The sequence below is a fragment of the Melozone crissalis genome, unplaced genomic scaffold (assembly GCF_028551555.1).
Source record: "Melozone crissalis strain CALT ecotype California unplaced genomic scaffold, PUWL_Pcris_2 ptg000063l_1, whole genome shotgun sequence".
Lineage (NCBI taxonomy): Eukaryota > Metazoa > Chordata > Aves > Passeriformes > Passerellidae > Melozone > Melozone crissalis.
The window spans coordinates 3,084,789-3,110,456 of record NW_026535841.1 but is presented as its reverse complement, the minus strand read 5'-3'; the positions used below and the strand labels follow the sequence as shown (position 1 = coordinate 3,110,456).

The 25,668-nt window shown below is 56.5% G+C and overlaps 1 protein-coding gene and 1 non-coding gene across 3 annotated transcripts; both read right to left on the bottom strand.

Moving 5' to 3' along the window:
• Positions 1–1,330: 1,330 nt before the first annotated feature.
• Positions 1,331–24,956, bottom strand: AP1B1 (adaptor related protein complex 1 subunit beta 1). 2 transcript variants are annotated; one of them, XM_054288757.1, is made up of 23 exons: positions 24,867–24,956; positions 23,655–23,717; positions 22,385–22,490; positions 19,114–19,249; positions 16,589–16,834; positions 14,913–15,103; positions 14,267–14,488; positions 13,145–13,265; positions 12,639–12,734; positions 11,576–11,691; positions 10,742–10,907; positions 9,835–9,933; positions 7,637–7,896; positions 6,187–6,388; positions 5,332–5,352; positions 5,056–5,085; positions 4,787–4,936; positions 4,512–4,657; positions 3,920–4,049; positions 3,375–3,459; positions 3,045–3,131; positions 2,624–2,778; positions 1,331–1,655 (listed from the first exon to the last, which is right to left on the bottom strand). In XM_054288757.1, the coding sequence occupies exons 2-23, from the start codon at positions 23,689–23,691 to the stop codon at positions 1,581–1,583; spliced, it is 2,877 nt and encodes a 958-aa protein (XP_054144732.1). In that variant the 5' UTR covers positions 23,692–23,717; positions 24,867–24,956; the 3' UTR covers positions 1,331–1,580. The 2 variants fall into 2 exon arrangements, with proteins under 2 accessions (XP_054144732.1, XP_054144733.1); XM_054288758.1 differs by lacking the exons at positions 5,056–5,085; positions 5,332–5,352.
• On the bottom strand, positions 4,323–4,427 carry LOC128945378 (small nucleolar RNA SNORD125). Its single transcript, XR_008483873.1, has one exon. It is a non-coding gene; the product is annotated as a small nucleolar RNA SNORD125 (small nucleolar RNA).
• Positions 24,957–25,668: the final 712 nt, after the last annotated feature.

The window sequence follows — 25,668 nt, the reverse complement described above, 5'->3', positions numbered from 1 at the left end:
ATGTCCTCTGCAGCCAGTAAAGACCAACGGAGCTGAGCCCACCCTGTCTGCTCATCTGTCCAGGGGGATTCAGCCCCAGGCCCCGGGGAGGGTGGAAGCAGTGAAGAGCTGAGTCCCAATGTCCTGGACCCCCTTACAGCCACCAGGACCCTCCAGAGGTGTCCCTGGAGCCCCAAGTGCCCCATGGCCAGGGACCTTCACCCCAGGGCTGCTGGCCCAGGGGGACACAGCAGTTGTGGGTCACCAGGAGGGGCCAGACCGTGGTGGTGACTTCCCTGCTGTGACTTTGGGGGTTCCAAAGCAGGGTGGCCACTGTGCTCCCCGCACACCTGCTCTGGTGTCCAGCCCCAGAGTGGTGCTGGTGGCCCGTGGGGTGTCCCAGAGCAGCACCAGTGATTTGTGGGGTGTCCCAGAGCAGGACTGGCTGCTGCTGCTCATCACCCACCCACAGGGACCAGCAGCACCTCCTGGGGACCCCACACTTGTCCCCAGCCCCAGGAGGGGCTCGGGGCACCCAGCCTGGACACCATGGACAGTGCAGGGTCACTTTGGTGGGTCCCTGAGAGGCTCCAGGAGCAGAGCCACGAGCTCTCCAGGCCCTTCCTGTCCCCAAGGGGTGACTGGCCCCGTGTCCCTGTCCCAGCCCTGCCCATCTGCTGTGTCAGGCCTTGCTGTGCCAGAGGGTTTGGTTTATCTGGCCCTGCAGGGCTGGCAGGAAGCTCCCAGGACCCTGCTTCCCTCGGGGTCACCAGGCCATGGCCACCCCAGCAGTGTCCCCACGGGCTGGTGTCACCTTTATTCAACATTCCCTCAAAGCAGTGAACATTACAATATATTTATCTTTCATATATTAGAGATTTCCTGCTTCCAGGGAGGGGGGACCCATGGCTTGATTTGGGGGGGACAGGAGCAGTGGGAGCCCCAGGGGGGAGCAGAGGGAGCCGTGGGGCTGGGCTGGGGGACAGGGGACACTCTGAGCCCTCCTGCCCCCCTGGCAGGGGCTGGAAAAGCCCTTTTGAACCTGCACCTTAACTACAGCCTCAGTTGTGGGATCCTCAAGCCCTTCTGGGAGCTTTGGGAAGGGCTCCCATGGGGAGGAGATCCTGGGAAGGGCTCACCCACAGCTCTGCTGAACCAGGGAGAGCCAAAGCTGCTTCCCACCTGCTCCAGCCCCAAATCCAGGGCTCCAGGGGGATCTGCAGCCAATCCCACAGCACTCTGGGCCCCCCAGCAGCTATTCCCAGGGTTTGGAATGCTGAACCCACCACCAGCCAGCACTCCATGAGAGCCAGGAGCAGGAGCTGGGGCTTTTTGGGATGTGGAGGGTGGAACTGGGATGTGGAGGGAGCAGCACCAGGAGGAGCACAGGGCATCACTCACACGTGGATTGCTGCAGGGAGGCAGGACTGGGGACAGCCCCCTGCCCCCTCTGCTCCCCCAGGACAGGGAGAAGCCCAGGGGCTGGGTCCTGGGCAGGGGGGAAGGGGACATGCACACGGATCCAGCCCTGCTCCCTCGGGTGGGAATGGGACGGGAGGAGGAGGAGGAGGAGGAGGATGAGGAGGGGCTGCAGCAGCACCTCAGTTCTTCAGGATGGTCTCATAGGCTTGGTAGATGTACTGGGACACCTCTGGTGCTCGGCATTTCAGGGATAACTGTGGGGAGAGAGGGAACAGCGGGGTCATGGCATCCCCCCCATGCTGGAGAGCCCCCAGCCCCAAAGCAGAGCCCTGCATGCTGCAGCTCCCTCCCACGGGGCACTCCAGCTCCTGACTGCAGCTGCAAAAAGGTTATCAAAGCCCTGCAAGCCCTCCCAGGGCACAGCCATCCACATGCAGCACAGGCAGGGAACAGGCAGGGGCAACACTCCAGCTTTTGGCATTGGATTCAGTGCCTGGTGCTCCAGGGAAGTGAAGGGTTCCCCAAAAACATCGTCCTTTGCGAAGAGGAATGAGCCCCTTCAGGCGTTTGCTTAAATATGACATCATTCCCAAAGCAATTAGCTCCTCAAGCAGGGAAAGCTCATAGAGAATCCTCTGGGATAAGGATTTTCAGCTATTTCAGGATTTTTCTCATCCCCAGTGACACCAGCAGGGCAATGGGGACATCCCAACCCTTGGAAACGTCCCCTCCTTGTGCCAGCCCTGCTGGGAAGGAGAGGCAGGAGGCACCAGGAGACTGCCAGGGCAGGGAAAACATTGGGAAAGGGAGGAATATCCAGGCAGCAGCCAGGGAGAGCCCAAAGCCAGGGAAAAACCAATCTCTAACCTCCAAATCCTGCAAGAGCAGCGAGGCCGGCGAGGGCGGGCGGCGGGACAGACACAGAGAGAGGAGTCAGGGTGACACAGCTGGCCCCACCCCTCCCCAAAGGCTGGCAGGGACAGGGGAGGGGACAGGGACAGCAGGACATGGGGTGGCTCATGGGTGAGGAGCAGAGAGACCCCTGCTCAGGGGTTCCATGGAGCTGGGTGGGTTGGGAGCCCTGTGTGTCCCTCAGCTGTGCCCAGAGGAGCAGTGCCACCCTCCCCACGACAGAGGGACAGCAGGGCTGGCACCAGGGGAGGTCCCAGAGCAGGGATGTGCCCTCAGCCCCGGGTTTGGAGCAGGCAGGGATGGGATGTACCGTGAAGCTGGGGTTGCTGGGCTGGATCCGCAGCTCTGCCAGCACCCAGATGCCGTTGGTGAGCTTCAGGGACTGGTAGAGCATGTCCTGGCCCTCCACGTTCCTCTTGGCAATGGTGAAGATGTTGCTGCCTTGGAGTTTGCTGCTCACAGCATCTGGGATGGGAGAGAGAGAGGCTGAGGGGCTGGGCTGAGCCCCTGCTCCCCTTGGAGCTGCTCCTGCCCCACCTCCTCCCCTCCTCGTCATGGAGGAGGCTTAGAGTGGGTATTAGGGGGAATTTCTTCATGGAAAGGGTGGCACAGCTGCCCAGGGCAGTGCTGGAGTCCCCTCCCCTGCAGGGACTGAACAGCCACGTGGATGTGGCACTTGGGGACAGGGTGAGTTAAGTGTGACCCAGGTCCTTGTGAGGGGTGGGACCCACCTGCGTTGAGGGAACAGTCTTTGATCTGGAACTGGGTCTCGTTCTCGTTGGGAATGTCCTTCCAGGTGGCCAGGAACGTCTGTCTCTCTGCAGGGAGGGGGGACACCAGCGCTGAGGGAGCTGCCAGACTGGCCACCCTCCAAAGGTGACACCACACAGGTGACATGGCAGCCCATGTATGTCACCCTGCCACCCACCCCAGCAGCCTCAGGGCAGCCACCTGCCCTTGGGGGCTCACCCAATGGGATCAAGAAGGTTCCAGGGGCTGGGATGGCACCTAGGGACAGGTGACAGAGCACACCTTGCTGGAGCCATGCTCACCCCACTCACCCATCTTGCCATCCTCCACGAACAGGATGTGCAGGGGGTACAGGGTGCTGAAGTAGAAGACGTCAATGTTGTTCTTCACTGCCACCTGGGGTGGAAGGACACGGGGATTTCAACACCTCAGGTTCCCAAAATGTCCCATCCCATCTCAAAATGTCCCATCCCCATCCCATCCCATCCCATCCCCATCCCAAAATGTCCCATTCCCATCCCAAAATGTCCCATCCCATCCCATCTCCATCCCATCCCCATCCCCATTCCAATCCCATCCCCATTCCTCATCTCATCCCAAAATGTCCCATCCCATCCCAAAATGTCCCAACCCCATTCCAAAATGTCCCATCCCCATCCCCATTCCAATCCTATCCCCATCCCAATCCCATCCCCACTCCCATTCCCCATCCCATCCCCTCCCCTCCCCATCCCTCTGGAGCCAGCTGTCACTGCACAAGCCCCTGGTCCCTGCTGTCCCACCTCCCTGTGGATGTCTCCAAGGGCCCCTGCCCTGTCCCCGTGTCCCCAGGAGGGGACAGCCCCGTGTTGCCCACCTGGAGGTTGTTGAGGGGCTCCATCTTCATGACAGAGCCCACGGTGTTGAGGGGCAGGGAGATCTCCACAGACTGGTTGGGAGCCAGAGGTGCATGAACCTGCAGAGGAGCTGCGGGGGCCAGGCCGAAGCTGGGGGACACCAGGGAGGGCAGGGGTCAGGCTGGGGACAGCAGGGGATGGCACAGGGTGCTGTCCATCCAAGTGCTCCCTGCCTTCCTCCATGGGCATCACAGGAATCCCCTCACTGTCCCTGCACTGTCCAGGATGGGGCTGGTTCCTGCCTTGCCCACCCTCAAATCTGCCCCCTTCCTCCTCCAGCCACGTCTGGAATTCCTGCAGCATCCCCTCAGTGCCTTGGAGGGAAAAGGAAGCATTGCTTCCCCAGGACAACCAACAGGACCCTGAGGAACAGCCTCTTCAGCCAACTTCTTAGAGGCTTTGGTTTGGTGCTCATCACCACCACAGCCATCAGAGACAGAAGGGTCATCACCAGAGGCTGTTCCCAGCCCTTGCAGCTCCTTCCTCACACCCTTTTCTGCTCTGGGCAGGGTCTCCAGGGATCCCAGGCGAGCCAGCCCGGGTGGGACTCACCTGTTGCGGTTGAACTGGATGGCAAAGTCAGACATGACCTGCAGGGCCTTGTTGGTCAGCACCAGGTCCATGGAGATGGAGCCCACCTGGCGGCTGAAGGTGCCAGAGATCTCCAGCCCCTTGGCTTTCATGGCAGGGAGCCACACCTGGGCCAGGGAGACAGGAAACCCTCGGGGTGTCACCCACAGAGCCTCTGGTGCTGCCCCAGCTCCTCCAGGGTGATCCTGGATCACCCAGTGCCCACCCTGTGCCCCCCTTAACCCTGCCCCACTCACCGTTTTGGGGGCCACGTAGGATCCTGAGAGGGTCCCCACGCCACCAGTGAGGTCGAAGAGGTCGCCCAGGCCGCTGCCAAGGGGTGCCCCCATGTTTGTGGGTGCCGTGGTGCTGGGAGCTGCTGTGAAGCTGCCACTGCTGCCACCCATCTGTGGGGACAAGGGAGGGGTTACAGGGGGCACCACGGGGAGGGGGATGGGAGGAGGAGGGAGAGGAAGAGGAGGAGGATGCAGAGAATGAGAGGGGTCGGGTGTGAGGGCACACTCACAGCAGGGCTGCCTCCCACATCGCTGCGCAGCTGCAAGAGAAGAGAGGGGCATCAGCAGGGGCAGGGCTGAGGGCACAGGGGTCCCCAAAATGTCCCCTGTGGGCACTCCCTGGAGGCAGCAGCGTGGGGCAGGAGTTGGGGGGCTCCAGTGGTGCCAGACCAGGAGCTGTGAGGGCCATGGGTGTCCCCAGAGGGAAGCGTGGTGTCCCTGGGCTGGGGGAGCAGGGGCAGCCAGGGTGGGCACGGGGTGGGCACGGGGTGATCCAGGATCCATACCCCTTCAGACTCGTCCCCCATCTCCAAGCAGAAGCAGGCAAGGTGGAGAGAAGAGCCAGCCACATGCAGAGAGAAGCCAGGAGAGAAGAGACAAAAAGAGAGAGAGAAGAGAAGGGGAGGAGAGGACAGAGGTTAGTCCTGACACATCTGTCTGTCTGTCCATGTCCTGGGGACAGAGCCAGAGCTCATTCCCAGCCTCAGTGCCAGCCCATCACCAATCCCTGGGAGCCACAAGGTGCCAGGGCAGCACTTGCAGGGTTACAAAACAGGAAAGGCAGCAATGCTGCCTCCCCTTGGGATAGATGGGCTGCATTTCATGAGTCATGGAGGAAACTCCAAACTCTGCTCCTTCAGGGAGCCTGGCCCATCTCCAGCACCCACAGGGCAGGTGTTCCCACACAGGGAGAGCTTTCCATCCTGCCTCACCCCGAGGCCAAACCCCTGCTTGGCCTGCATTCCCAGGACACACTGTCACTCTGGATCTGCTGGCACAGGGGACACCCCACAGGCCGGGAGGGGACATATCCTGGCCCAGCCCTGCAGCAGTTTGGGGGTCAGAGAGGGACCCCAAGAGCAGCCACTCCTGCAGCACAGCACGTGGAGAGGGAACATCCACACCAACAGAGAGAAAAGGCACAGGGAGGTGCTGGGTGGGACCCCTCCCCTCCACTGGATAATGGCAGCACAAATGGGGGTTCAGTGCCCTCTGTCCTCACCCACTGCAGCAAAGAACCAGCCCAGATGTCCCCAGGCTGACAAGTCTGTGCTGTGGCAGAGCTGAAGCAGCACCAAGCCCAGCAGGATGTCCAGGGGATGGGCAGCACCCAGGGAAGGAGCAGGGAGCTCTGGACGTACCAGCCTGTCCAGGCCTCCCCCGAGGAGATCCACGGCGCCCATCTGCACGGCAGAGGTGGCCATGGGGGGCCCGCTCACCGGGGGACCCAGGTCCAGGTTGAGCAGGTCCCCCAGCAGGTCCCCCTGGGTGGGGATGACAGAGGGCTGATCTCCTGCTGGCCCTCCTGACGGGGCTGTGTCCGGGCTCTCAGGACTCTCACCCCTGGAGGGAATGAAGGGAGAGGGTGAGCAGCTCCAGCTGGGACAGGGGTTGGCCCAGCTGAACCCTCCATCCCATCCTGGCTCCCAACACATTCCCACAGAGATCACTGGGAATCTCTACAATCCCAGTGGAGATCACCTTCACTAGGATCACTCCTTCAGCTTTTTAAGACCAGGGCTGAACCCACACAGCCCTGCTCCTCCCTTGGGGATGGGGGCTCAGCTCTGAGCCCAGTGGCCCCACAGCAGCCCCACATCCACCCCCTCCATCCACTGTTGTGGTGTGATGCCATGGTTTGCCTCAGATAGCCCAGGTTCCTCCCTGATAATTCCCTGCCAGGTGTGTCCATCATCCCTGACCCCTCCCAGCACTGTCTGTCAATCCTGGCATTCCAGAAGGGCATCGAGTGATTGGCAGAGTTCAAAAGATGCCTTTCAACCCTGGGGGGACATTGGGCCATCCAGGTGTCCTTTGTCCCTTTGTCCCTCCCCTCCTGTCCCTGCTTGGTGGCTCCCTGCCCCTTCCCTGCCCCTCTCCCTCGGGTTAAAGGAACAGCAACCACGGGCTCAGGGAGTTCTGTTGGAGCTGGTGCTGCATTCAGAGGCCTGTGGGCCAGAATAAAGCTCTGGATCCAAACCCTCCATCAGAACCAACTCCTTTCCTTCACCATCGCCTCAAAGCTTCTCCACAGAGGGAAACCTGAGGAGCAGCCCCTGTTATGGGGGGAAGCTCCATCCCAGCACCGCCAGAGCTCCTGCAGGCCTGGACTTGTCCCCATGGGCCCAGCTGCAGCACCCAGCCAGCCCAAAGTGTCTGTGGGGTGAAACACCACACACCCAGCCAGCCCAAAGTGTCTCTGGGGTGAAACACCACACACCCAGCCAGCCCAAAGTGTCTGTGGGGTGAAACACCACACACCCAGCCAGCCCAAAGTGTCTGTGGGGTGAAACACCACACACCCAGCCAGCCCAAAGTGTCTCTGGGGTGAAACACCACACACCCAGCCAGCCCAAAGTGTCTCTGGGGTGAAACACCACACACCCAGCCAGCCCAAAGTGTCTCTGGGGTGAAACACCACACACCCAGCCAGCCCAAAGTGTCTGTGGGGTGAAACACCACAGTGCCGCTATTTGGTTCAGCAGCAGGGCCAGACAAGCTCAGGCACCGCCTGTCCAGCTACATTGTTAATTATCCCAATAACCCACAGCCCCGGGAAGCCCAGCCCGGGGTGGGCACAGGAGCACTCACGAGTCGGTGCGCGGGGGCAGGCTCTTGTGCACCACGCCCCTGCTGCCCTCCACGAAGGCGCTGGGCGGTTTGTGGTACACCGAGGCCAGGGTCCCGATGTAGCAGATGAGCTCGTCCAGCAGCGTGGGCTCGATCAGATCCGTCTCCTCCGAGATCAGCGGCTTCTCGGCCAGCACCACCTCCTTGGCGGCCACCGGGTCCGTGGAGAGCAGGCGCCAGTAGATGTAGCCGCGGTCCCGCAGGTCGGGGTTGTCCGAGTCCTTTGGGAAGCCGTGGGGGAGCTGCAGCTGCTACAGGGATACTCGGAGCAACTGCAGCTACTACAGAGATACTCGGAGCAACCGCAGCCACTACAGAGCTGCTCAGAGCAACTGCAGCTACTTGGAGCAACTGCAGCTACTACACAGATACTCGGAGCAACTGCAGCTACCACAGAGATAATCAGAACATCTACAGCTACTACAGAGCTGCTTGGGGCAGCAGCAGCTACTACAGAGCTACTCAGAGCAACTGCAGCTACTACAGAGCTACTCAGAGCAACTGTAGCTACTACAGAGCTGCTCGGGGCAACTGCAGCTACTTGGAGCAACTGCAGCTACTACAGAGATACTCACAGTAACTGCAGCTACTACAGAACTGCTCGGAGCAACTGCAGCTACTTGGAGCAACTGCAGCTACTACAGAGCTACTCAGAGCAACTGCAGCCACTACAGAGACACTCAGAGCAAGTGCAGCTACCACAGAGCTGCTTGGAGCAGCTGCAGCTACCATGGAAATACTTGGGGCAGCTGCAGCTACTACGGAGCTGCTTGGGGCAACTACAGCTGCTACAGAGCTGCTCGGAGCAACTGCAGCTACTCGGAGGAACTGCAGCTACTAAGGCAATACTCAGAGCAACTGCAGCTACTACAGAGCTGCTCGGAGCAAGTGCAGCTACTACAGAGATATTCGGAGCAACTGCAGCTACAACAGAGCTGTTTGGAGCAGCTGCAGCTACCACAGAGATACTCAGGGCAACTGCAGCTACTACAGAGATACTCGGAGCAACTGCAGCTACTACAGAGCTGTTTGGAGTAGCTGCAGCCACTACAGAGATACTCAGAGCAACTGCAACTACTTAGAGCAACTGCAGCTACTACAGAGCTGCTCGGAACAAGTGCAGCTACTACAGAGATACTCACAGCAACTGCAGCTACCACAGAGCTGCTCAGAGCAACTGTGGCTACCATGGAGCAACTGCAGCTACTACAGAGCTGTTTGGAGTAGCTGCAGCCACTACAGAGATACTCGGAGCAACTGCAGCTACTCAGAGCAAGTGCAGCTACTACAGAGCTGTTTGGAGCAGCTGCAGCTACCACAGAGATACTCAGAGCAACTGCAGCTACCACAGAGATACTCAGAGCAACTGCAGCTGCTATGGAGCTGCTCGGAGCAACTGCAGCTACTACAGAGATACTCAAAGCAAGAGCAGCCACTACAGAGCTGCCCGCAGCAACTGCAGCTACTACAGAGATACTCGGAGCAACTGCAGCTACTACAGAGATACTCAGAGCTGCTCTCCCCACCTAAGCCTTGCTGGGAGGGATCCCAGAGGCCAAAGGTGCCTCCTGAGCCGTGGCAGTGCCCACACTCCCCAGGCTTCCCAATGTCAGTGTCCCCAGAGGGACTGGGGACAAGGGATGGAGGGACAGGACACAGGAATGGCTCCCTGTGGCTCTGAGCTGGGTTCAAGAGTCTCTGAGGAATTTTTGTGGAATTTCTGTGGTGAGTGATTGATTGATTGAGAGGTGGAGTTATGGGGGTTGTTAAAATGGTTGGGGGGAGTTATGGGTTTGGGAAAATTGGTGTGGAGTTTGGGTGGTTTGTTGGTGTTTGAGAGGGAGAGGGAGACCCTGCCCATCCAGAGGGCAGGGCTGGATGGGATATTGGGAATTGGGAATTGTTCCCTGGCAGGGTGGGCAGGCCCTGGCACAGGGTGCCCAGAGCAGCTGGGGCTGCCCCTGGATCCCTGGCAGTGCCCAAGGCCAGGCTGGATGGGGCAATCTGGGACACTGGAATGTGTCCCTGCAGGCTGGCACAAGGGGATCCTTAGGGTTCCTCCCAACCCAAACCATTCTGAACTAAGCTCCAATTCCCTGCCTGCTGTCACATTCCCAGGGGATAGGAAGCCCTGGGAAGCTGTCCCAGGTGTCACCCACCTGTGTGGCCAAGCTCAGCACCTGCTGCACCAACTCCTGTGTCTCTGTGGGCTTCTTCAGGAACAGCTTCACGATGGCTGTCAACAGCTGCAGCTGGACCTGTGAGGGACAGACAGACAGACAGACAGGTCACACTGTTTGTGCAGTACCACATGGATTTGCCCCAGGACCTAACCCCAACCTGCCTTTCAAGGGACCAAAGGGACAGTGACCATGTCAGTGCAGTGACACATGTCAGGGCACCTCACCAGCTCATTTCCTCACCCTCAGACACAGGCTGACCCCAAAACCATGGGGCAGGATCTTGGCAGCAGCTTACACGGTCCCACAGGGCACAGGCCAGAGCGTCCTTTGACTTCCACATGGATAAGCAGGAATTCCCCTCCCAGCCTCTCAGGGAGCCTGGATCCCTGCCTTTGCTACTCAGCATTTGTAGACTTTGCCCTGTTCACTGTCACTTGGTTACAGGGTGTTTTGCAGAGTTTTCCAGAGTTGGAAACCCTCCAGAACTCCACAGGCAAACCCACTGGCCTCAGTTGCCCTGGGAGACAGGGCAGGCACTGCTCCCTCTGCTCATTTTCCAGCTCCACAGGGATCTGTGCTGGCACAGCGGCATCACCAGGCCCCTGCCTGGTGCCTCCCAACCATGGAACAGGGAAGGCACTTGGGACAACACCATGGTGGCATTTCACAGAACCACGGAACAGCTTGGGCTGCAAGGGACCTCAAATCCCAACTCATTTTCCCTCTTGCCATGGGCAGGAACATCTTCCACTCTGCCAGGTTACTCCACATCCTACACCCAAACCTGCCCCAAGCACCTGCATGAACAATGCCTTCAGAGCAAACTGTGCCCTGATCCACTTGGGAGCTCTGTCCCAGTGCCACCCCGAGGTCCCTGGCACACCTGGGTGCTCTCATCATGGAAGCCCTCCAGGAAGCTCTCCAGCAGCTCGTCGGCGTTGTCGATGCGCTCGGCGTATTCGCCCACGATCCAGATCATGGCAGCCCTGGCCTCGGGCTCGTCCAGGGAGTCCAGGTTCTCACACAGCGTGGCAATCACGCTCTCGTACCTTCCCCAGGGGAGGAGAGCAGGACACAGCTCAGCCAGAGCAGGAGACACAAATCCTGATCCACCCAAACTCCAAACCACATCCCACCCTGCCTGAGGTGGCCCCTCACCCCAAATCCTGATCCACCCAAACTCCAAACCATGTCCCACCTGCCTGAGGTGGCCCCTCACCCCATGGGCAGTGCCCTCACTGATCCCAGAGCACATTCCCTGCCCCTGAATGAGCCTGGAGCCAAGGGCTACTCCTGCAGAGCCCTGCTCGTTACCAATTCAGTTCATTAGTATTTATTACCACTATTAGTGCCCAGCTTCCTGATTACAGAGTTGCCTATTCATCCTGGCTCAGCTGGAACATTCCCTCCCCTCTCCTCTCCTCCTGCTGCCCTTGTTCCAGCACCAGGAGCTGGACTGAGAGCCAGGGACAGCTTCTGCTGACACAAGGGACCTGCACATCCCTGGCAGCTCCTCTCCATTTCAGTGCCTGCATCTGGCACTGCCACCATCATGGGGCTGGGGACAAAACAAACCCAAAGCCACCTGTGCTGTGGGGAGGCTGTGGGGGCTTCATCCCACCAAGTTTGTGGCCCCCCAAGCACAGAGGGGAGGGAAGAGCTCAGGTAGGAGCAGGAGCACCCCGGGGAAGCCACAGCCCAGGGAGTCCCCACGCACTTGTTGGGGTACTTGCGGAAGATGTCCTTGATGACCACGATGGCCTCCTGCACCACGTAGTTCACCTTGGTCTGGATGAGGTCCAGCAGGGTGCTCACACAGCGCTCTGCAGATTGCTGCCAGAGGGACGGGGTCACACAGGGACAGCTCCCCTCCCACCCCAAACCTGCCACTGCCTCTTATTCCCCCCCAAATCCAACCCACAGCACAACGGGGGACGCTGAGTGTTGTCTGCCCTTCACATCCTGGTGTGGCTCCTCCTCATCCTCTCTGCACATCCCCACAGGCTCCTCTCTCCCCATGGGAAGTGTTCCAGCCATGCAGAGCCACCTTTCCAGGGAGGTTTTTAACAATCCCCTTTGGAAAATTATCCCCACAGGGAAGCAAAGCCTCTGAGTGGCCCCTCAGGAAAGGACAGATTACCTCCCAGCCCTCAGGAAGGGATGGATTCCCTCCCAATCGCCTTGGGAAGGGATTGGTTCCTTCCAGCCTCTTGCAAAATGACTGGGACCTTCCCAGCCCCTCAGGAAGGGATCAGCTCCCTCCCAGAACCCTGGGAAGGGATCAGATCAGCCCCAGCCCCTCAGAGAGGGATCAGCTCCCTCCAGCCCCCTGGGAAAGGATCAGATCCCTCCCAGCCCTCTGGGAAGGGATCAGCTCCCTTCCAGCCCTTCAGGAAGGGATCAGCTCCCCCCCAGCCCCTCAAGGAGGGATCAGCTCCCTCCCAACCCCTCAGAGAGGGATCAGCTCCCTCCCAGCCCCTCAAGGAGGGATCAGCTCCCTCCCAGTCCCACTCTGGTCCCCAACAAGCCACTGGTATCACCCACTGCATTCCTGGCCCTGTTCTAGGCAGGGATTCTAAAGCAGCTCCAGTTGCAAAGGAGAAGGGGATGGAAGAACCTTCTGGCATCCCCCTGATCCCTGTGGAACAACCATGGCTCATCCCCACGCCTGGGAAGGCTCCAACTTGCAAATTCCTGGGATGAGATGGCCACATGTGCTGGAAAGTGCCACCCTGCCCACCCACAGGTGCCACAAGGCCCCGCCATGTCCCAGCCCTCACCTCCACCTTGATGGCACAGCGGCCGATGGCTCTCACCGCCTTCCTGACAAAATCCACATCCACCTCCGTGGCATATTCCTTCAGCTCTGCCAGCACCTGAGGGAGGCACAGCACAGTGAGGGGCTGGCACAGCCACCAGGAGAGAGGGGCACAGCACAGGGAGAGGCTGGCAGCAAGGCACAGCCACCAGGAGAGCAGGGCACAGCACAGTGACAGACTGGCACAGCCACCAGGAGAGCAGGGCACAGCCACTAGGAGAGAGGGACACAGCACAGTGAGGGGCTGGCAGCAAGGCACAGCCACCAGGAGAGAGGGGCAGTGACCCAGCACGAGCAGCAGGGTGGGACAGCTGCTCCCAGCAGAGCTGGGGCTGGCACTGGGGTGGGACAGCTGCTCCCAGCAGAGCTGGGGCTGGCACTGGGGTGGGACAGCTGCTCCCAGCAGAGCTGGGGCTGGCACTGGGGTGGCCCTGAGGTGGCCCTGGGTGTCCCAGCCCCGCTGCTGACCTGGGCTATGTTGGCCTGGGAGGCCAGGCGGATCATGATGTCCAGTTTCTCCAGTTTGACGTAGATGGGGTCGTTGTACTTGACAAAGAACACCTTCATCTCGTGCTTCAGGATCTCGGGCCTGGGGCAGCGAGAGGCAGTGTTAGAGGGGACAGGCACTCACTCCCACCCCAATCCCAAGGTTTTGGGGGCTTATTCGATGCCAAGGAATCCAAGTCACAGTGGTTATCCCCCAGGATTCTGTCCCCTGGCTCCCCTTTGCTGGCACACAGGGGACAGAGCACAACCTTGTCACAAACACGGGCCAGACGTGAGGCAACGGGGGACGTTTGTCCTGCCAAGGCTGGAGGGACGTTTCAGTGGGAGCAGGGACACAAATCCAGACCCCAGGGCTAGGCTGGACCTTTCTCACCAGCTCACCCTCTCTCTAAGCTGGGAAACAGCTAGGCCAGGTCCAGCTCCAAGCTGCCTTCCACATTCCCCCTCCCAGGGACACTAATTGCTTTCCACTTCTCTCAGAAATTGCTGCTATTTTTAAGAGACCACCACGGCGCTGACTGGGAGGAGAACAAATCATCTGACTGGGCTGGGGCTCTCCAGCTGCCACTCCTGCTCCAGGCACACGTGTGGGGCCTCAGCCACCTCCAGGATTTTAGATCAGCAAAGGGACTAAAGGACTCTGAGCACTTGTTCAAAGAGGACAACTGTGGAGAAAGCAGCTGGCAGCACAAAAATCCCTCCCTAGACACAGAGGGACTACTCCAAAGTCTCAAAGCTTTTGGTTGTGCCATCTTTTGCTGCCCCAAATAAAGAATAAATTAAACTAAAGGATGCATTAAACTGGGGATGCCAGCTTAGCTCCCTGTTCATTCCCTCACTTGACTGACTCAGGGCCAGGTTGGACAGGCCTTGGAGCAACCTGCTCTAGTGGAAAGTGTCCACGGCAGGGGACAGGATGAGAGGAGCTTTAAGATCCCTCCCAACCAAACCATTCCACAATTCCATAACTCTCCTTGGATTTTAAGTAACAGAGAAGAAATCACCCTACAAGATGTGTGTGACACTGCTGCAGACAGAGGGATTGAAGCTCCTGTGGCTGAGAGGGGACACCTGCACACCCACCTCTTCTGCACGATCAGGTTGATGTTGCGGAGGGCCACGTACTGCAGCTCGGGCTCTGCAGACAGCAGAGTCACCAGTGGTGGGGCCAGCTTCTTCAGGAGAGTGCCATAATAATCCAGGTCCTTGGACAGCATCTCCATGAACTTCATCAGCACCTTGACAGCCGACAGCACCACGGCAGAGTTGGCGTGGGACAGCCGCGGTGTCACCCGCTCGCAGATGCTGCCGGGGCGAGGAGGAGGGAGAGGAAATGATCCCAGCCCTTCCTCCTGCTGAAAAACTCCTGCCAGCATGGAGGAAGGACTTGCAGGAAAGCTGAGTGCCACTTGGGACCTTCCCAAAGAGGCTGAGCTGGCTCCTGAATGCCCCAGTGAAGGTTATTGCCCAGGCCCTGCAGAACCCTCTGGCAGTGACCCCGTTTCGGGGCTCCCCGGTGCCCATTGTCCCCTACAGCCACATTTTAAGCAGCTCAAGGAGCACAATCCCAGTGCCAGGGCTCGCTACAGGACCAGGGCAGGCTCCAGATGGCCATGCCCAAGGCACAGGTGCAGCAGATGCCTGCTGTCCCACCTCCTGCAGCAGGGTCAGGAGGATGAAGACTCCTCAGAGGAGAAGGGGCAGTGCCAAGCCCTGCCTGTCCCCTCACCTCTGTGCTTCCCGGTCATCCTTGGGCATGTAGTTTGCCAGGCAGTCCAGGATGAAGATCTGGCCCCACTCAGTGCACTCGTTGAGGGCTGTGAGCAGCTTGTTGATGGACTGGGGGTTGAGGTCCAGGAGGTTGCTGCTGGGATGGGACTCCGCGATTTCCGACAGCGCCGCCACCGCGTTGGCCACCACCTGCCAGGGGGGACAGGACACGGATTGGTGACACCAAATGTGGTGTGAGGGGATGAGCTGCCTCCTCACTATGAACCCCTCACATCCCACCTACATCTGGGCTCCAGCTTCTCCCTCCTCACAGCAGATCTGAGGGGGATGGATGAGCCATCCCCACCACACGCTCCCACCGCCCACGCCACATCTCCAACAGCTCCCACGTGTTCCACGGAGCCAGCCTTGGCTTCTTGCCCAGTTCCCTTCCCCAGGCAGCTCTGAGGAGCCCCAGAGCTTTCCACACAGCCCCTGGGCTCAACACTACACCCAGGGTAAGACTGGAAAAGCAGGAAAGGCTGTGGGAAGAGAAACCCTGGGGAAAGGTGGTTTTAAAGTTCCCCATGCCTGGGGAAAGGGAGGGAAGCCAAAGCACAGCTGCCAGGAAAACCAGAGGCAAAAGCCACTGGCTCTGTGGTATCAGAACCAAGCAGCAGCCTCCCTCTGCCCTGAGCCACCTGGAGCAGAGGAATGAATAACACACAGCCATGGGATGGAAGAAACCCTCTGTCCAGGACAAGGGGTTATGGGGCAGGGAACACAACCTGCAGTCCTGAGAAGCAAAAACTCTCAAAAAGTTCTTTGTTAACACCAAAAAGACAATCTGGGAGGAAGGGAGTTTGTGGAGTTTTCCTGTAATCTGATCCTAAGACTCCTCCCATGGGACACCTGATAAAATCCCTGGATCCTAGGACTGCTCTCTCTCTGCTCTCAGCTCTCTGGGGCTCTGCTTGGGCTCCTGGGCCTCTTCCTCCTGACCCCTCCTCCCCTGGCACGGGGTGGGGGAAATAAAATGAACTCTCATGCTAAACAATTAAGAGATTTTTTAAAAATTTAGGAGTTTTTTTAAAAAAAAAGGCAAGACGAAAAGCAAGAAAAAAGGCAAGAAAGGCGAGAAAAAAGGCAAGGAAGAAAGGCAAGGAAGACAAGGAAGAAAGGCAAGGAAGAAAGGCAAGGAAGAAAGGCAAGGAAGAAAGGCAAGAAGAAAGGCAGGAAAAAAGGTTAAAAAAGGCAAGAAAAAAGGCAAAAAACAGGCAAGAAAAAAGGCAAAAAACAAGCAAGAAAAAAGGGCAAGAAAAAAGGCAAGAAAGGCAAGAAAAAAGGCAAAAAAGGGCACGAAAAAAGACAAGAAAAAAGGGCAAGAAAAAAGGCAATAAAGAAGGCAAGAAAGAAGGCAAGAAAGAAGGTAAAAAAAGTCAAGAAAGAAGGTAAAAAAAGTCAAGAAAAAAGGTAAAAAAAAAAGGCAAGAAAAAAGGTTAAAAAAAGGCAAGAAAGGCAAGAAAAAAGGCAAGAATTTTCTTGTTTGCTTCTTCTGCCATTGGCTGCAGCCTCCCCGGACACAGTCTCATCACTGTTGCCGCACGCTGCTACAGGAGCTGGACACGAACACAACGGGAGAGCAGCGACAGCCATTTGGACAAAGAGGAGGCAGAGAAAGCAAAACCCAATCACCATGGGGTTGGAGTCTGAGATGAGATCCTTGAGGGTGTCCAGGAAGCCCTGGTCCTCCACCAGCTGGGCGTTGATGTCGTGCAGCTTGGCCACGCAGACGGCGGCCGTCTTGCGCACGTAGGGGTCCTCGTCCTTGAGGCACTTGCGCAGGGGCTCGCACAGGTACTCCGTGATCTTGTCCACGCGGATGCAGCCCATGGTGCGCACGGCCAGCGCCCGGATCAGCGGGTTCGGGTCCTCACAGTCCTGCAGGGGTGGCAGAGGAGCTTTGAGATAGGGATAATGAGCTCAAGGAGGCCTGTGACACATCCAATGTTGTGGTGTGATTTCAGAATCTCGGGTCCCTCCTTGATAATTCCCTGCCAGGTGTGTCAGTCACCTCTCCTTTCCCCTGCCAGCACTGTCTGTCAGTCCTGGCATTCCAGAAGGACGTGGAGTGACTGGCAGAGTTCAAAAGATGCCTCTGGGGGGGGCATTGGGCCATCCAGGTGTCCTTTAAGACCTCCCCTCCTGTACCTGGTTGCTGGCTCCCTATCCCTTCCCTCCCTCTCTCCCCATGGTTAAAAGGAACAGCAATCATGTGGTTCGTGGTTTGGGGAGTTCTGTTGGAGCTGGTGCTGCATTCAGAGGCCTGAGGGCCAGAATAAAGCTCTGCATCCAAACCTTCCATCAAAACTGACTCCTTTCCTTCACCATCGCCTTAAAGCTTCTCCACAGAGGGAAAACTGAGCTCCTGTGAGCCTGGACTTGTCTTTATGTGGCCAGCTACAGCATCCAGCCAGCCCAAAGTGTCTCTGGGGTGAAACACCACACACCCAGCCAGCCCAAAGTGTCTCTGGGGTGAAACACCACACACCCAGCCAGCCCAAAGTGTCTCTGGGGTAAAACACCACACACCCAGCCAGCCAAAAGTGTCTCTGGTGTGAAACACCACAGTGCTGCTGTTTGGTTCAGCAGCAGGGCCAGACAAGCTCAGGCACATCCCACCTGGCTATATTGGTAATTATTCCAATAACCCAAGATAGCTCAGCTACTTCTGGAGGCACAATAATCAGCAGGATGGCTCCTGTTGTTGCAGTGTTAGAAACAAAGAAGTTTAATAAAAAGCAAAAGAACAAACAGAAAAACTGAGCCAAGTGTCAGACGTTTTTGCTCTTAGTAAAACACTTTACAAAAACTATTAGCTTCTTTGTTCACTCCTTTTTCTAGTTAATTGTCTAAGCAAGACTTTATAGCTTTTATCTAATTATCTATAAGTCTGAGGTGGTCTCTTAAGTCTTATGAGGTGTCTTTTCACTTAATCAAAGAGAGAAACTTCTAGACTTCTTTCCTTTTAAAGAGTAAAAAGATAGTTTTGTCACTCCATTAACAGAGAGCACACTCCTACACAGGGAGGACAGGGGAGGGTGGATATTATTGAAATAATTTTATAATAATTTATAATAATTTATTATTGTGATTAAGGAGCCCTGACAAAGGAAGGAATGATGCATCTGACTCCATGAAGGGTAATTTATTACGTTATGATACTATATTATATTAAAGAATAGTATACTATACTACAGAATACAGAAAAGATACTTAATGCTAAAAAGATAATAATGAAAACTCCTGACTCTTTCCAGACTCCTGACACAGCTTGGCCCTGATTGGCCAAAGAGTGAAAACAACTCACAGCAGAATGCAATGGAACAATCACCTGTGGGTAAACAATCTCCAAACGCATTCCACACCAGCACAACACAGGAGAAGCAAATGAGACAAGAATTGTTCTCCTGTTCTCTGAGGCCTCTCTCACTGCCTTTCACCTTCCCAGGAGAAAAACCCTGGGGGAAGGGATTTTTTCAGAGAATATGAATGCCACAGGATATCCTGGGCTCAACTATCTCCAGGGGTTTCAGGTCCTCCAGGAGGATTTGGGTTCAAATCCCAAGGTTTTCATGTTCTGCTCTTGAGAATAAGTCACCCAAGAGAAGTTTCTCTCTTGTCCTGCACCCACAGAGTTCCAACACCACCAATCCTCACTCCCACAGCTCCTCAATCCATTCAGGATTCTCATGTCCTCATCACTTACACCAGGTACCTGAACCAACCTGATGCTGGAAATGGATATTGGGATTATTATGAGGGGTTTATCCTCCCTGAAAAGCCTGAACTCCCTGTAAAGCCCACCAGGCCTTTTCACCGAGTGCTTTGGCAATATCCTGGTTCCTAACACACTCCTCAGTTCCCAGCTCCAGCGGGAAGATCACGAGGGATTTCTCAGCCCATAAATTCACATGACAGCTCTCGATCACGGGAGCTGCCCACACCCCTCACAGAGAGAGTGGCACAGGACAGCTGCCAAAAACTGACTTTCTGCATTACTGGACAAATTCAATCTGTTTTCTAGAGCTTGCAGAGCCCCTCCTCAGGAAGGGAGAGGCTTTGGGAAGCTGCCCACACTCCCTGATTTGCAGCCTGGTGTGATGAGCTGGCACCTGGTGTCCCCTGTGGCCCCATGACACAGAGCCCTGTCTCCTCACCTTCACAAAGGTGTTCACAGCCATGATGGCCATGTCTGGCTGGCTCTTGGCATAGTTCATCAGGTAGAGGTAGACCAGCTTCTTCAGCTCCAGGTTGTCTGTCTGCATGCAGTTCACCACGTCCGGGAAGAGAGCGCTGGAACACAGACAGCTCAGTGAGGGCAGGACATGGCCAGGCTGCCCATGGATCCCCTTCCCATGGAAAACCTGCTCCCAGAGCCAGGAGAACACAGCTCTCCCCTGAGAGGAAATGATGGGGGAGCTCACCTGGAGAGGAGAAGGCTCCAGGGAGAGCTCAGAGCCCCTGGCAGGGCCTGAAGGGGCTCCAGGAGAGCTGGAGAGGGACTGGGGACAAGGGATGGAGGGACAGGACACAGGGAATGGCTCCCAGTGCCAGAGGGCAGGGCTGGATGGGATATTGGGAATTGGGAATTGTTCCCTGGCAGGGTGGGCAGGCCCTGGCACAGGGTGCCCAGAGCAGCTGGGGCTGCCCCTGGATCCCTGGCAGTGCCCAAGGCCAGGCTGGACACTGGGGCTGGGAGCAGCCTGGGACAGTGGGAGGTGTCCCTGCCCATGGCAGGGGGTTGGAGGACCTTTTCCCATCCAAACCATTCCAAGATTCTATGATTCCATGACCTGAGCCCACCCTGCAGCAGACATGACTGAAATGCCCCTCCCCAGTGGATGTTTTTAACGGGTCTGTGTCACAGACATCTTTTATGGAAAATCCTTTCCTTAGGATTTTTCCTCCTGAGAAGCTGGGAGGCCTCAGGAACAAAATGTAAACAATGGTTATCTGCTGCTGTGGAATGCAACAGGTGCATCTGTGATTGGTCTCATGTGGTTGTTTCTAATTAATGGCCAATCACAGTCAGCTGGCTTGGACTCTGTCTGAGACACAAACCTTTGTTATTCATTCCTTCTTTTTCTATTCTTAGCCAGCCTTCTGATGAAATCCTTTCTTTTATTCTTTTAGTATAGTTTTAATGTAATACATATCATAAAATAATAAATCAGCCTTCTGAAACATGGAGTCAGATCCTCATGTCTTCCCTCATCCTCAGACCCCTGTGAACACCATCACAGCTCTGTATCAAAACCAGTCCTTGATGGACCAAAATTGAGCTTTCCCACATGGCTCTGCTGCATTCCCACTCCAGGGCACATCCACTGCCCCAGCAGAAGGTGCTGCACAACCCTCTCAGGCACAGGGTGGGGTTGTTGGGGTGTCTGTGCAGGGCCAGGAGCTGCCCTGGATGACTCTTGTGGATCCCTTCCAACTCAGGATATCCCAGGACTTCATGTATCATCACAGGATGGTGCCCAAAGGAAGAGCCCCACTGCCCTGGGTGAGTCTGGAGCACCAGGAGACTCTGCTGGGATGGAGGGGAATGCAGTGGGTCTGCCTGCACAGAGCTGGGGCTGCCCAGCATGGGGTACCAGAGATGCTGTTTCATCCAAAGACAGACCAATTATACAATTAAACCACCCCACGGGAGGCAATCAAGATCCCAGGGCTAACCCAGGGGTTATTCCACCCTGACAGATGTCCCAAGGCTCTTGGAAGCTTCTCCACCTCCACAAACCAGCCAGGATCAAACCCAAGGCCCTCTTAAATCCAGGGAATTGGGTTTTGCAAAGCTGCTGCCCACCTGGGCTGGTCTCACCCCGGGTTAAACCAGGCTTTGCTGGCACCTCCTGGGGAGCAGTGAGCTCAGCAAACTGCTCCCTGCAGCCTGAAACAGGGAAAAAAAAAGGGCTGACACAGCCACAGGATCATGGAATGGCTTGGGAATCATGGAATCTTTAAATTTATCAGGTTCTACTCCCTACCACAGGCAGGGACACCTCCCACTGTCCCAGGCTGCTCCCAGCCCCAATGTCCAGCCTGGCCTTGGGCACTGCCAGGGATCCAGGGGCAGCCCCAGCTGCTCTGGGCACCCTGTGCCAGGGCCTGCCCACCCTGCCAGGGAACAATTCCCAATTCCTAATATCCCAGCTAAATCTCTTTTAGCTTAAAGCCATTCTCCTTTGTTCTGTCACTATTTGTCCATGTAAAAAGCTGCTCTCCCTCCTTTTTTAAGCCCCTTCAAGCCCTGGAAGCTTCTGCCATTTCCATGTGATTTCTACAATGGTCTCAAGATGGACACTCCCTGCTGCTGCTGCTCTGGGAGCCAGGGATGCCCCACTTCTCCCAACCCTGATGTGTTTTCCCTCCATTTACTCTCAAATGCACCATGAAAATCAAATTGCTGCTGCTGCCTGTGCTGGGACAGGTCTGTGCAGGACAAGGCATGGAAGGAGCCACGTGCAGCTCAGCCAGATGGAAAAGGAAGCAGGAACAGCAGCAGCTGCCTGACCTTTTGGACTGGAGAGGCTGTAAAGGGTTTATCAGCATCTATCAGGCACTGCCACAAACCCTCCAAGGGGGTCCTGCTTGTTTTTAGCAACACACAAAGGAAGTGGGAATAATCCCAACAAACTGATCTGGCAGCCAGACCAATCCTCTTTTAGCCAGATTACAACAAAAGCCAGGAGAGCCCCCACCTGCCAGGAGGCCACGTGGCCACAACCTGCACTCCAGGAGGCAGAGCTGCAGCCAGGGTGTGCCTGGGGGAAAAGCAGCATGGAAACCCCCCTGCAAGCAACAGGGGGAAAAGGGAACCCAAAACCAGCTGGGTTTGGCTTGGGAACATGGGAGAACAGCATGAAGGAGAGGTTTAGGGTAAATTTAAGGGAAAAGTTCTTCCCCCAGAGGGTGCTGGCACTGCCCAGCCTCCCCTGAGGCTGCCAGAGCTCCAGGAGCCTTTGGGCAGCACTGCCAGGGATGCCCAGGATGGGGTTTTGGGCAGGGCAGGAGCTGCCCTGGATGATTCTGGGGGTCCCTTCCCACTCAGGATATTCCAGCTGCAGCCCCAGCACACACCTGACATCCTTGCCCACATTCTGGGTGAAAAGCAGCATGGAAGCCCCCCTGCAAGCAACAGGAGGAAAAGGGAACCCAAAACCAGCTGGGTTTGGCTTGGGAACATGGGAGAATAGCATGAAAGAGAGGTTTAGGGTAAATTTCAGAGAAAGGTTTTTCCGCCAGAGGGTGCTGGCACTGCCCAGGCTGCCCAGGGAATGGGCACGGCCCCGAGGCTGCCAGAGCTCCAGGAGCCTTTGGGCAGCACTGCCAGGGATGGACAGGGTGGGGTTTTGGAGCTGCCCTGGATGATTCTGGGGGTCCCTTCCCACTCAGGATATTCCAGGCTCCATTCCCAGCACACACCTGACGTCCTTGCCCACAGTCATGGAGGCGATCACCTTCTTCACAGCCTCCTTCTTCTTCTCCTTCTTGTCACTGTTCAGCTCAGCCTTCAGCTCAAATATCTCCCCTGTAGAAATGGGAAAAGTGGCAGCTCAGGGCTTAGTGGAAAATGTCAAAGACTATAATTGAGTTTATTTGGCAAGTAAGATATACATAACCAATGAGAAAAGTGTCATTTATTCACGAAAACAAACTGAAAAGTTGGAAACTGATTAATTCTAAAGCTGGCTCAAGATTTCACAATAATATTATCTCAACTAATTTCCTACTGATCTGTCACAATTTATTATTTGGTTGCCAAACTTGACCAGAGAATTTTTCAAGACTAAATTTGAAGTTTATTTTTCATATGAAGACTAATTTTAAAGCCTAATTCGGCTTAATATGAAAAAAAGCTGTTTCCTTTAATTGGCAAATAAATGTCTTATCCACTTATGGAATTAATTTGAAAAGCCTGAAGTAAATAATTCAAAGCTGAGCACACCTCTGCTGGGTGACAGGGTCCTCTGCCACCCCTGAAAAGAGAGATTTAATTTCCCAAACACCCCCCTGAGGGCTGGGGCTGCTCTGGGGGCTCAGCTCTCATTCATGGGAACGGAATATTCACCTCCTGCTGAATCCTTGTGGCTCCTCCACAGGGATGGGAGATGCTGCAGGAGTCAGGAGCACCCCACACCCCATGGGGTTATCCAGAGGGTGTTTTTGGTTGTGGGATGATTATCCCAGCCCCATGAGGCCCTGCCCTTCCCAGGGATGGATTTTGGGCACTGCTCCTCAAGGCCATAGGAGGAAGGGTGGCTCCCAAATCCCTCCTGCCTGTGGCAGCCCCCCCCAGCCCAGGGCAGCACCTCCTGCAGCCAGGCTGAGCTCCTTACTCCCTCCTGGGCTGGCAGATTGAGGAGGAAGATGCCACATGGCTTCTCTCACATTAATTCCTTGCTCTGGAGAGTGCTTAAGGCCCTGAGTGCTGCCCAGGGGAGCTCCTGAGCTGCTAAAGCTGATCACCAGCTGCCAGCAGCCCTGGCTGGGCTCAGGGGGCTGGGGACAAGGTGTCCTGACCCCACAGCAGCCCAGGAGCTGCTCCAGAGCAAGGAGCAGGGTGAGGTGTGAGCCACAGCATCCCAGGGCATTGCCACGGGAGCTTCCCAGCCCTCCCCACATGGGTTATACAGGAGTGAGAACCAGCTGGTGATTTTGGGATGAACTGTGACACTCCTGCTCCTTGCCTTACCTTTCTTGGTGGTGGTGAAGTACTTGGAGTCTGTCATGGTGGTCTCCAGCCAGCAGCACGGCCCTGGAGGAGAGGCAGAGCACTGAGGGTCAGGGCTGATCATTTCCTGATAACAGGGATTGTTAGGGAGAGCTCCAGGAAGGAAAAACAAGGGAGGGAAAGAGTTTGGGATCTCATGGGCAGAGTCACAAGGAGGAGCTCAATCCCCAGGGGAGGGTGAGCACCTCACAGCTCTGTGATGATGGGGAACCAGCTGTTCCCTGATGGGGAATCAGGGCTCTCCAAGGAGGATGTGGAGGAGGAAAGGAACCACTGAAGATTCCAGGGCTGCAGCCCTGACTTTGCTCATCCCATCCTGCACAGAGCTGGGCAGCAGGGGCTCAGTGATCCCCCCTCATCCAAAAAATGCTTTCCTAAGGAAAACTCACAGCCAGCCCTCCCTCTCACCTACCAGGGAACAGCTCAGGGCTGGGGACAGGAACTGAGCCAACCCTGAGGCTCAGCTCAGTGGGACAGCACAGCCAAGGGGCACAGATCTGCCAGATCAAAGGGAGCCTCTCCCACAAACCAGCCCTGCTCCAGCAGGCTTGCTTTAAATTCCAAGGCTGTGAGGTTTCAGCCCAGCACTTGAGGCTCTATTATATAATTCAGGCAGTTTAGGGCAGATTTAGGGCTTGGCAGGCTGAGGAAGGAGATGTGCAGCCCTTCAGAAAGGTCAGCAGGGATTTGGCTTTTATGGCTGGTTTTCCCATCTTTCCTTCAACAGGGAAGGAACCAGAGGCTTGTCCTTGAAAGCCTGCAGTGGCCTTGCTGTTTTGGAGGGGCAGGAATACAGGAAGCGAAGCCAAGTGGAAAATAAAAAAAGAGATTAAAAAAAAAAGAGCTTGCGGATGGGTTTAAAATGCAAATGAGCATCTTGAAAGCCAAACGCAGCAGGAGCACAGAGAAACTGTGTCCTCTGTTCCCTGTCCAAGCTGGAGAGGCATCCCCAGCAGGGATAAAAGGAAAATCTGGATGAAATCTGGGGGTTGAGCAGGCTGGGCAGAGCACACAGCCTGGCAGGGAGGGAGAGGGAAGGAGCTTGTGCGGGTTTGGGGCTGCTCTGGGGGCTGGCAGCACCATCCTGGTGCTGTTCCAGAGGGGGAAGGCTGGCACCACAGTCCCACAGCCCTGCCCCTGGTGAGCCAGGACACTCCTCCCTGCCTCAGTTACCTGGGATTGATTCAGAGCCTTTTTTATCCCTCTAAAGTCGCTGGCTCTCCAGGGAACAGCGGGAGCTCCGGGCTGCGCCGCAGCTCTCTGCGCCTCACTGCAGATCCCGTCCTGCCACACTGGCAGCAAGGAAGGAAGGGAAGAAACAGGATTCACTGCAGTCCCTCCGACTCCAGGACCTGGCTCACACTCAGCTCTGCTCTGCAGAAGTGCCTGGAAAGCAAACTTGAAGCTGAGCAGGGGATTTGTGCAGGCAGCTCGCAGCCATCAATCACAGCGGCCGCTTCCTGCAGCTCCCTGCTCTCCCAGAGGCAGGGAAAGCACAGCCTGTGCTCTTCCCATCCACAGCCCCACTGACAAACCCCACTGAGTCCAGGGGCTGAGACAACCACCCATTCCCCCAGTCCTTTAAGCCCTGCAGCAGCCCCAAGAAGGAAAGTGGCTCGTCCAGCTCGGGAATGAAGGCACAGCCCTCACTCTCACACAACACAACCCTCCCAGGGCAGAAAGCACTTTAGGGCCTGGAGCAGGGTGATGAGGGGACCCAAAAACCCAGTGCTCAGCACCCTGCACCCTGTGTGTCCCCCAGGCTGTGCCAGGGTGACAAGGCAGGGCTGGCTGCCAGCTGCAGGTGAATTCCCACAGCTCAGCCCTTGGGCACAGGCCAGCACTGCCGCCTGGCTCTGCTTTGGAGGATGCAGAGGGAAGGGGTTTGCTCCCTCAGCCCCAGCAATGCCCACCCAGCTCCTTTCCACACTGAGCAATTCCCATCCAGCTCCTTTCCACACTGAGCAATTCCCAT

What these genes read in the sequence shown, in the direction of transcription:
- AP1B1 (XM_054288757.1), bottom strand. Translation starts at nt 23,691, where the DNA reads ATGACAGACTCCAAGTACTTCACCACCACCAAGAAAG. An exon ending in GGGGAGGCCTGGACAGGCTG is followed by an intron (nt 5,353 to 6,186) that starts GTACGTCCAGAG and finishes TTCTGCTTGGAG; the next exon opens with ATGGGGGACGAGTCTGAAGG. An exon ending in ATCCAGTTCAACCGCAACAG is followed by an intron (nt 4,050 to 4,511) that starts GTGAGTCCCACC and finishes GGTGTCCCCCAG; the next exon opens with CTTCGGCCTGGCCCCCGCAG.